Genomic DNA, 12,173 nt, shown 5'->3' with positions numbered 1-12,173 from the left:
ATTAAAAATGCACTGACATACTGAACGTAGTGTCTATGACGCTCAACGCAGACATCAGGAACTACATGCAGATTGCTATGTAGCACGAGTATTTGGGATTTATGTTTACGAGTTTATGTTTACGAGTTTATGTTTACGAGTTTATGTTTACGAGTTTATGTTTACGAATTTATGTTTATGAGTTTATGTTTACGAGTTTATGTTTACGAGTTAATGTTTACGAGTTTATGTTTACGAGTTTATGTTTACGAGTTTATGTTTACGAGTTTATGTTTACGAGTTTATGTTTACGAGTTTATGTTTACGAGTTTATGTTTACGAGTTTATGTTTACGAGTTTATGTTTACGAGTTTATGTTTACGAGTTTATGTTTACGAGTTTATGTTTACGAGTTTATGTTTACGAGTTTATGTATACGAGTTTATGTTTACGAGTTTATGTTTACGAGTTTATGTTTACGAGTTTATGTTTACGAGTTTATGTTTACGAGTTTATGTTTACGAGTTTATCTTTACGAGTTTATGTTTACGAGTTTATGTTTACGAGTTTATGTTTACGAGTTAATGTTTACGAGTTTATGTTTACGACTTTATGTTTACGAGTTTATGTTTACGAGTTAATGTTTACGAGTTTATGTTTACGAGTTAATGTTTACGAGTTTATGTTTACGAGTTTATGTTTACGAGTTTATGCTTACGACTTTATGTTTACGAGTTTATGTTTACGAGTTAATGTTTACGAGTTTATGTTTACGACTTTATGTTTACGAGTTAATGTTTACGAGTTTATGGTTACGAGTTTATGTTTACGAGTTTATGTTTATGAGTTTATGTTTACGAGTTTATGTTTACGAGTTAATGTTTACGAGTTTATGGTTACGAGTTTATGTTTACGAGTTTATCTTTACGAGTTTATGTTTACGAGTTTATGTTTACGAGTTTATGTTTACGAGTTTATGTTTACGACTTTATGTTTACGAGTTTATGTTTACGAGTTTATGTTTACGAGTTAATGTTTACGAGTTTATGGTTACGAGTTTATGTTTACGAGTTTATGTTTATGAGTTTATGTTTACGAGTTTATGTTTACGAGTTTATGTTTACGAGTTTATGTTTACGAGTTTATGTTTACGAGTTTATGTTTACGAGTTAATGTTTACGAGTTTATGGTTACGAGTTTATGTTTACGAGTTTATCTTTACGAGTTTATGTTTACGAGTTTATGTTTACGAGTTTATGTTTACGAGTTTATGTTTACGAGTTTATGTTTATGAGTTTATGTTTACGAGTTTATATTTACGAGTTTATGTTTACGAGTTTATGTTTACGAGTTTATGTTTACGAGTTTATGTTTACGAGTTTATGTTTACGAGTTTATGTTTACGAGTTTATGTTTACGAGTTTATGTTTACGAGTTTATGTTTACGAGTTTATGTTTACGAGTTTATGTTTACGAGTTTATGTTTACGAGTTTATGTTTACGAGTTTATGTTTACGAGTTTATGTTGACGAGTTTATGTTTACGAGTTTATGTTTACGAGTTTATGTTTACGAGTTTATGTTTACGAGTTTATGTTTACGAGTTTATGTTTACGAGTTTATGTTTACGAGTTTATGTTTACGAGTTTATGTTTACGAGTTTATGTTTACGAGTTTATGTTTACGAGTTTATGTTTACGAGTTTATGTTTATGAAAGGCCAAAGAAATAAGCTCGACCACGTTGCACTTCCTTTTATAATTATGTAATTTACAGATCATAAAGTTTCAAACCACTTTATTTCTTTTAATTAGATAAATAAAGAATAGCCTGTTTTACAGCTTTTTTATAAGTTTAGTTACTCTATTAAAATTATATTTAGCATGTTTATTCTTTTATAATGTTTGTGATGCAATTAGGCCTAGAAAATACATTTCTATAAAATACTTCTGATAGTCTGCCATGAGTAAAGGTTCGGCCACACGTAACGAATTATTCGTTCAATCTGACCGAATCCACGAATTTCACAGAATTCACAGATTTATTCTGCCGAATATCATAGATTCGTCTGAGCTGTGCATGCACACCGAATTCGCTACCGAAACGCGTTTAATTGGCTAACCAATTTTTTTAGCCAGCACGATTCTAGTAGCTTTGACAAGTGGTATAGTCCAAGACACGTACGACGACCCACAATAAAAGTATAACCGCGATATGACTTGATACATACGATGCAACGGCCTATATGCGCTATTGTTGGTTCTCTCTCGTTGGTTCACCATGACAGGAACTTCTCATCGTGTATCCAGAATTTTCTTTTAGATGTTTTAGAAGCTGTGAATTATTTCTTTTCAATAATAATAATTTCTTTTTATGCAGCAAAAGCTCCGTCGCAAAAACAGTCGCTATCTCTAGCGCATATAGGCAGTTGCATCGTATGTATCAAGTCATATCGCGGTGATACTTTTATTGTGGGTCGTCGTACGTGTCTTGGACTATATCACTTGTCAAAGCTACTAGAATCGTGCTCGCTAAAAAAATTGGTTAGCCAATTAAACGCGTTTCGGTAACGAATTCGGTGTGCATGCACAGCTCAGACGAATCTATGATATTCGGCAGAATAAATCTGTGAATTCTGTGAAATTCGTGGATTCGGTCAGATTGAACGAATAATTCGTTACGTGTGGCCGGACCTTAACAGTGATAACTGAAGTTGCATAGTTTTGGGTCAAGGTCACCATCATAGTCCTGGTCATCATTACAGTCGAAAAACTTAGTTGAATTCGGAGTAATTTCTGTGTCACAGTCACAGGTGTAATTGTAGTTTCACTATACCGGTAGTGACAGCTTCGGTAGTTAGCGATACGCATGGAGCTGTATTAAGTGTCATAGATTCACATAATCCTGAAAGGCTGGCTCACACTATAATGCCATATCTCGGTGTTGATGCCACAATACTATGGTAATCGTCGATGATAACAATGTTCACACTGCCACAAACTCATTCGCGTTCGCATCAGCAAACACTCTGTGGCGTAGTGGTCTCATTTTTCTTTTTGAATTTCTTGAGGAAACCTCTTTGTTTTCGTGTGCTTGAATCAAATACTAGTCTTGCATCAACTATCATAGACGGAAACAAATAAATCACGCTACCTGCGACCGTGAATTAGTATTGATGAACAGGTTCACATTAAAAAGGCGGTCGTCGATGCTCGATGGATTATCGGGAAAGTTTGACAGCTGCAAACTTTCCCGATGGCTTCGTCGATGCCATTGATTGACTTCAACTTGAAGTCTACAGCCTGAAGAATGCGCCAGCAGGAAACTGTCAGTAGCTGAAAGATAAGTGAACTATTTAATTTTCTAATTTATACTGGTCCATCCTATGTTGAGCACTCTGAATTTAGTTCTAAGTATGATACATTTCAATATATGTATAATATATATATATATATATATATATATATATATATATATAAATCTCAGTCCATCTTTCGGTGTGTCCAGCTACAGCTATTAAACACTAGGAATGAAAGATTTGCTTTGTGCTGGATTTAATCTCGAAGCCACCAGATTCACCAGGCGATAATCTAACCATTTAAGTTATGCGAGATACAATGCATTGATCAGGTGATGTGAGCCGTTATGTCGATTAAAATACGCTATGCGTAATCGACATAACGGCACACATGCTCTGCACAATGTAACATCACTAAAGCTGGCTCTCGTGGCCTTTTTAGTAAGTTTAGCTGTGTGAATAGTAGCATAATCAAACTAGTCATTGGCAATGTGCCAGGCTAATGGCGAGTAGCAGGCAACTACATTACCTGCTACTGTTTATAAGCTGTTTTTATTACCATTTATTTAGTTGTTCAATATTGTAAAACTGAAAGAAAGCGTTTGATAGAAACCAACAAGCATACCTCTAGTTGTATCCTTACGGTTCTTTTCCGTCCGACATTTGGTCAGCTCTTCGAGCAGACGTTGATAATGAATTTTCGCTACTTCATAGTCAACTTCCTCTGAAACATCTGCTGCTCTTTTTCGAATCTCTGTGTGACCATTACATTCTTTTTCTAAAGTGGCGTGAAGAATTCTTATTTGCATCTCATAGTAATGTATGTGCTGCTGGTCTGATAGTATAACATTCGCGGCTCCAACATTACAGTATGCTAATAGACAAAATGCTAGAATTGTAAACGCTGACATTGCTGCCAGATGATTTGCTTCATTCGTGGCTATTGACTTTCTACAGTTAGTACAAAGTTGCAAAAGCTACTAACAAAAAATGTCATTGGTTGTAACAGGCAATAATTTTTAGTAGCCTCAGATCTTAATCTTTATCTGTCGAGTGGCTGCTATATCCTTCTTTCATAGGCAATATATTAGCGCCTAACTTGGATAGCTTGAATTGAAATTTTTAAAAATACTGGTGAGGATGTATCAAACCTTTTGTTGGTAGTAATTTCTTTACGCCATCATCCTTTCCTGTCTGATGAGGTCAACTTCTGTTGGCTCCCATGAAGAATAAGCAAGTGAAGTAATCTAGTTTATAGGGAGGATAACTTCACAATTATTTCAGAAGGTTTGATTTGTTATTAACTGGTTCTGCCACTACTGTAAGGCTGCAGGCTAACTTTATCCAAATCGGTTCCTGATGAGGATAATATAAAAGCATATATTATCTATAATATATATTACATAATATATTGTTATATTATATATATATTAGTAACTACCAAAATGGTAATGATAAATTCATTACTTAAATTATGTATACTTGGGTTATAAAATGTTTAATTATATATTTAAATTATGATTTGTTTAATATTTTAAAGCCATTTATCTCATATAAAATATTGTTTTTAAAATATAAATTTAGAATTATAAAGTTTATATTTTAAAAAATAAATTATAATCACAATCAAGTAAATTTTTGATTAAGTTATAATATGACAGAAAAAAAAGATTTAACATTTCAGATGCAATTTAGTTAATTTTTACCACTCTTATTTTAACCTAATTTAAGCATTTCTTTTAATTAAATTGTTTAATTTTAATTGTAAAGACTGTAAAGTGCATAAACTAAAAATAATACACATTTTACGCGAGAGACATCAGTATTATATTAGTTTGTATGATGTGCATAATTATCAATTTTACCAAGGTGATTAATTTATGTGAACATAATTTAAAAGCCAATCAACATATAGTTGTTCAATCAGTAGCATTTAAATATATGATTGCAAATAGCTTGAAGCCTCAGTGTCTACTATTCTTGTTGTTGGGGTGGCAGCAGGGACTGGGGACTCATCACTAAAAAATTAAAATTAAATAATTGTTTAATTGTTAATTTAATTAAATTGTAAAGTTGCTTATGAAAAGAACTATTTTATAATAATACTAAAATATTCACTTAAGTAAAATATAGAAACCATGTTCTGGTTAATAAAAAATAGAATATGTTTGAATGTTTAGTGGAAATTTAGAGTCAAGACAAAAAGAACAGAGGAAAGGACAAAAAGACGTATTTTGGGAATATTGATCACTGTAAAAGTTTTGCCATTTTTGAAAAATTGTTTTTTTGTAGTGTCGAGATTGTAGTGTCTATGACACTCAAGGCACACATCAGGAACTACATGTACATTCCTATGTAGCACCAGCACATTTTTGGGATTTACTGATTTTATTATTTTAAGCTTATTTTTGAAAGGCCATAAAAATAAGCCATAAAAATTAATGTCCACTGCCTATTATTATTTATTCAATTGTTGCAGTTGCTATCACCAGCCATGGGAAAATTAACTTCCTTCAAAAACCACTATTTGACCTAAGCTTACAGAAATAATTAGGAAATAATTGTGAGAACCACATGGACATACATGTACATATAATATGATATACAGACAATAATGTAATGGTACAATTTAAATTCAAAGAAAAGACTCATTAACAACATGGCGTGTCTCCCTTGCTTTCCCTTTCCCTCTCTCTCCTTCTCTCTCTCCTTCTCCCTCTCTCTCTCTCTCTCTCCCTCTCTCTCCCTCTCTCTCCCTCTCTCTCCCCCTCTCTCCCTCTGTCTCTCTTTTTCTCTCTCTCTTATACAACACTAGAATATTGTAGTGTTGTATATCATGCCTTATATCATCTCTAAATGTAATCTCGCTATGTAAGTTGTTTGACAGATATTAAGCCAACTATTGGCAAATTTCTTTCTAAATGGAAATACCGTTTAGAAAGAAAAAGGTTTCCCTCTGTCCTTCTCTCTCCCTCTCCCTCTCCCCCTCTCCCTCCCCTTCTTCTTCTCCCTCTCCTTCTCCTCCATCTCCCTCCTTCTGTCGCTCTCTCTCTCTCTCCTGTCGCTTTCTCTCCCTCTCCCTCCTTCTGTCGCTCTCCCTCCCTCTCTCCCCTCTCTCCCTCTCTCTCTCCCTTTCTCTCTATCTCCCTTTCTCTCTATCTCCCTTTCTCTCTATCTCCCTTTCTCTCTCTCTCTCCCGCTCTCTCCCTCTCTCTCCCTCTCTCTCTCCCTTCCGCTCTCTCTCCCACTCTCTCCCGCTCTCTCTTTCTTCTTTTTTCTCCTTCTCTCTCCCTCTCTCTTTCTCTATCTTTCCCTCTCTCTCTTTCTTTCCCTCCCTCTCTCGTTCTTCTTTCCTCTCCCTCTCCCTTTCTCCCTCTCTCTCTTTCTCTCTCTCTCTCTCTTTCTTTCCCTCCCTCTCTCGTTCTCCTTTCCTCTCCCTCTCTCTCTCCCTCTCTCCCTCTCTCCCTCTCTTTCTTTTTCTCTCCCTCTTTTGTTCTCTTTTCCTCTCCCTTTCTCTCCCTCCCTTTTTCTCCCTCCCTCTCTCGTTCTCCTTTCCTCTCTCTGTCTCTTTCTCTCTCTCTCTCTCTCTCTCTCTCTCTCTCCTTTCCTCTCTCCCTTTTTCTCTCTTTCCCTCTCTCCCTTTCTTGCTCTTTCCCTCTATCCCTTCCTCTCACTTTCTCTCTCTCACTTTCCCTCTCTCACTCTTTACATAAGGCAGTCATTGTTAACATGAGCGGTTAGTCATGTCGACATGTCGACTGTCTTATGTTTAGCGCCACAATAACAAATAATAAAGTATCATAAAACACAACGAGTTATAAGGCACTCCATTAAGTGTCAATATGGTGTAATGTGTAAGAATTTGTGTACATAGAGAGTTAACTCCAAAACTGTCTATTATGTCTCATAGCTTTATCAACTCCTTTACTTTTGACCCTGGAGTATCCTGCGCCTATACTTTGTGTTTGGGAGTATTTACGGTAACAAGAAATTATTCTTTTTAATAAATTGAATTCAATTTTGCATTTAATTTTCAACTTAGTTTTATGCGATGTATTTATTTTATTGCGATGTTTAATTTTCTATACAATATTTATTGTTTAATTTTTTGAGATTCAGAACAAATTAAATGAACTAAGTGGTTTTTTGAGAGTATTTGCTCAACATACCGTAGTTTATGAAGCAAATATCGCCATGAGATAACTTCATATGTCAAAGTTTGTATGAAGTTAATTATCTCTGCTAAGAGATCTCATGCTAACTGCTGTGATGACTCTGGCTAAGACAGAGCATTAATGACAGGTTACCTAAGCCTAAATTCAACATGGCTCTATCTTATTAAACTGAGAGGTGAAAATCTGCTTGCAAAGCTTGCAGTTCTATCCGTTTACAACAGCTTAGGGTGTGGGAAAGTAAGCATCTGTTACCTTTGATCATGCAAGTAAAGCCTGCCAAGATCTTATATTAATACCATGGACCCCAATTGCATCATCTGATTTGGAATAGTCTTTCATCATGTACATCAAATGTATCAGTTGATTTGGAATACTAATACCATGGACCAAAATTTTATTATCTGATTTGCAATTGGGCTCCATGGTATTGGACTGTATCATCTGATACGGTCTTTCATTATGTACACCAACTGTATCAGTTGATTTGGAATAATCCCTGCCATATATACCGACTGTACCAAGTGATTTTGATTAGCCTCTTTTTATGTACACCAACTGTATCCAGTGATTTGCAATAGTCACAGTAAAATTATTATTGTTATTATTATTATTATAACACAGTACAATTACAATTTAATAATTATTACATCAGTTGTTATTACTTTATGGGCAATAATGTCATATCAGACTAATTATTTTTTGACCAACAAATTTATTTTCAAACTAGTAGAAATTTTTTCCAATTGTGCCACACAAAATATAAAATAAATAGTTTACATATAATGGCAAAAATTCTTTTTTTCGGTAACTAGAGTAAAATAGCGCTTTTACCATGTAAGAAATAAAATGCAATTTTTAAATCCTAATAAGATAAAACTTTCATTAATATGAAAACACTTTTAAAAGAAAATTTAATGCTTGATGATATTTATATAAGCAAATTGACACCAGAGTCAAGGTGTGACAACTTCAACCGGTAGTAAACATTAATATTCTATTCAAAGCTAGCTAACTATTATCATTATTGACAGTTCAAAAATCTTTAATAAAAAATTAAAAAGCTAGGCGACAATAATTTTTTTTTAATTTGAAGAATTTACGAATCATGGGTTAACTAGTCAATAAGAATAATCTACAATTTTCTCTAATATCCAATCGACTAATGCTGTATAGCAATAGTTCATATATAGTGATTTCATCAAAAGCAATTGGTTATTTGTTAAATAGATCAACTGGCATAAAATATACTTTTAATGTGACATATCACATTTACCAATAAGATCAGTCTATAAAAAATAATTAAGTAAGGAACTCTGCAACGCATTAAAAATACCTATAAGATCACAGTCTATATAAAACAATTAGAGAAGGAATTCTTGGAATAGTCAGCGATTGCTGATGATGTCATTAACAAGTAAGGAAACTGCAAGACTGCCAGGCAGCAAGAGTAGCTCAGAAAGTGAATAAAAACAAACGTAAATCATGGCGCAGTCGTACCAGGAAGTGACAAGAAATGTCATTCTTAGCTTCTTCAGCACAAGGTTTTTATACCCTATACTATTTGCTAATTGTTTACGTAACTAAATGCATTTAGCGGCGACCTTGATGAGTTATTTTCGTAATCTTTTAATAAATACTGGCGAGTGTATGTGTTACAAGAAAAATAAGTTGGCAATGTAGAAATGTTGATGAAAAAAATCCCAGTCAAAGGGAATATTTTTGTGGGTACATAAATATACATCTTAGAAACATATATAATATACAAATGATATATATACATGTATATAATATATATGCAATATATATAATATATATGATGTGTATATAATATATATAATATATGTAATATATATTATATAAATATTATATATATATTTATATAATATATTATATATATTTTATAATATTAAAATATTATATGTAATATATATAATATTACATATATTATATTTATTATAATATATTATACATACATATAATATATATATAATATATATATTATATATATTATATATATAATATATATATTATATACTGTATAAATATAATTTATGTTTTTGCTTAGAAAAAAAAACAAGAGAAAAACATGAACAATAAGGTTCATATATTTTTTTGTTTTTAAACACAAAGCTAATTTAAATTAAATTTAATAAAATGAGCTAAATTCTGATTTTGAGAAGTCTGCTAACAGTAGCTAGCAAACCGCTTTACTGCTTACATTTGACATCATACCAATCTGTAGGGATTCTACAAACCAAATGCACATTAGAATTTGTTGTTAGAATATATACATATTACGATATTTTCAAATTAACTGAAAATATTATAATAGGTAGCCCTATTTTGACTTTTGTTCAAAACTTTAAAAAAGTGTATACTTTTTTATTGTAAACAATTTCAACTCATTATAGGAGTTAACACAACTTATCTGAAGATTTTGGGTTTATACTTCATAGTTACCGAGTAAATTAGCCAATGCACAGTCTTGTGAATGAGAATGACATGGTGCTCTCCGATGTGTCATGCCTCAAAAACTAGACAAAAGCAAGTGTGAATGACTGTCTTTTGTAGAAAAACATCAAAAAAAGCTTTTTTTAAAAGCAAAAAGTTGAAATTAAATAACTATAGTGTGCTTACAAATATGAATTCAGCATTTGCGACTACTTTGTGCAATACTGAGCTAACATGTATTTGACCTTGTACACAAAGAGTATTAAAGTTTAGCGGAATCAGGCATTTAAACTTGTGCGAACAAATACAGTTTGAGGATACCAACAAATACCATAATTGATACTGCTTCAGAGGATCAATCTCGTGCGAAGGAAAGGTAGTTTTGATAAACTCTAACAATTTACTTTGAACAGGTTGATAATGGGTGGCTACAACAATCCAAACAACGCAGCTGGAATAGAAGGTTTCTTTGATGGTCTGCAGTACACACATACAGTACACCGAGTTACCACTGCTCTTAACAACTTCAGTAAGTGTTGAAATATATTCACTATTGTTCATTTATAGACCGAACTAGCGGAATGGCCAGCGTTGCACGGGTATTAAAAATCAGTCAGCTTATAAACTGTGACAGGTATAATATTTCATATATAACTTAATATGTAAGATTTTATATTTTATATATAATATAGTATTTTATACATTATATGTATTATATATAATATTTGTTGTATATATTACATATAATATATATATAATATATAATAATATTGTAATAATAAATAAATATAATAATATTATTTATATTATATATATTATGTATAATATATAATATACATTATACTTATAATATAGTATAGTACACATATAGTCTAATATATATAACATATTATATTTTATATGATATCATATCTAAATTTGGTAAGAAATTTATTAAAATATGACTAAGCATAAAAATTACTAAAATACCAATGCACAATTTTGTTTACATTTCAAAACGGCATAGCTAACAATATCACGAAGTTGTGATATTTATATAGATTTTTAGAAAATCTGTACTATGTAGTCATTGTCCTGTAGTCATCCAAGCTTATAATTAATTATTGCAAGAATCTCATTAGAACCATTAGAAAAAATATCATCGTCATGCCTTTACTTACACTGCGTTAGATTTTTAGAAAGTCTGTACTACGTAGTCATTGTTCTGTAGTCATTCAAACTTATAATTAATTATTGTAATAATCTCATAAGAAACGTTAAAAAATATCATCGTCATTTGCTTTACTTATACTGCGTTGGACATCAGTTAGAATGGGAAAGTATTCAAATGTGTCGGCAAATGAAAATGAAAAAATTGAAATTGGCAAAAATGAAACGATTTCTGTACTCCTATGTTAATTGCCAAAACCTTCGGCAATTTGACAATGCTATAGACCGGTGAAAAGTGCACGTTATTTTTTCGTGAAATGCGCAAGACTTCATCGTTCTATTATCTGTCCCGCGGCGTTTCAATTTTTGGTCTTAACTTTTATTAAACCAAGCTTTTCAAGTGTTTTGTGGCGATTTTTGTTGAAATTAATCTGTCTATGTGTGTATAATCCGATCAGATGGGTAAGTTTTAAGATAATATCGACGGTTTACAAAGACTTGGTAACATATTTAAATAGGTTTAAATGTGTTTTGTATTGTTATTATACATTAACGACTTTACATAACAATGTTTAAATTTGTTGATGAAAGTTCTTGACGAGGGTTCGTCTCATTGTTGATGAATAATTTTCGTAAGTTGTGTGCACATGCATTTATCATAAAAACTCCCACACTTCGCTCCGCTCGTTTGGTCGTGGGATAATATTATATATATATTATATATATTACGTATAATATACATTATACGTATAATATAGTATAGTACAAGTATAGTCTAATATATATAACGTATTTTATATGATATCCTATCTAAATTTGGTAAGAAATTTATTAAAATATGACAAAGCATAAAAATTACTAAAAGTTTCATATCACACAAAAGGTGTGTAGTATTCATCAGATAAAATGCTTAGTGAGGACTATTATATATGTAATAGTAATTCATGTATATTCCTCACTAAGCATTTTATTTGATGAATGTTACACACCTTTTGTGTAATATGAAACTTTTAGTAATTTTTATGCTTAGTCAAATTTTATTAAACTCCTTATCAAATTTACAGTAAGCTTTACTTTAGTATTGAGCACTTTATGCTGACTTCTAGCCTATACCTTAGGACAC

General features: G+C 31.9%; 1 protein-coding gene across 1 annotated transcript in view; it reads right to left on the bottom strand.

Annotated features, from left to right (window-relative positions):
- The window catches only part of LOC137397963 (mucin-5AC-like), a 33,496-nt gene extending 23,261 nt beyond the window's left edge, over positions 1 to 10,235 (bottom strand). The window contains exons 1-3 of the mRNA XM_068084059.1: positions 10,223 to 10,235; positions 6,774 to 6,938; positions 3,901 to 4,053 (exon numbers count right to left, since the gene is read on the bottom strand). Coding sequence (XP_067940160.1) covers positions 3,901 to 4,053; positions 6,774 to 6,938; positions 10,223 to 10,235 — 331 coding nt within the window. The remainder of the gene's footprint in view (positions 1 to 3,900; positions 4,054 to 6,773; positions 6,939 to 10,222) is intronic.
- Between the last annotated feature and the right edge of the window lie 1,938 nt (positions 10,236 to 12,173).

This window comes from Watersipora subatra, chromosome 6, assembly GCF_963576615.1.
Source record: "Watersipora subatra chromosome 6, tzWatSuba1.1, whole genome shotgun sequence".
In the NCBI taxonomy this organism is placed as follows: domain Eukaryota; kingdom Metazoa; phylum Bryozoa; class Gymnolaemata; order Cheilostomatida; family Watersiporidae; genus Watersipora; species Watersipora subatra.
This window is presented reverse-complemented; position numbering and strand designations above follow the sequence as displayed.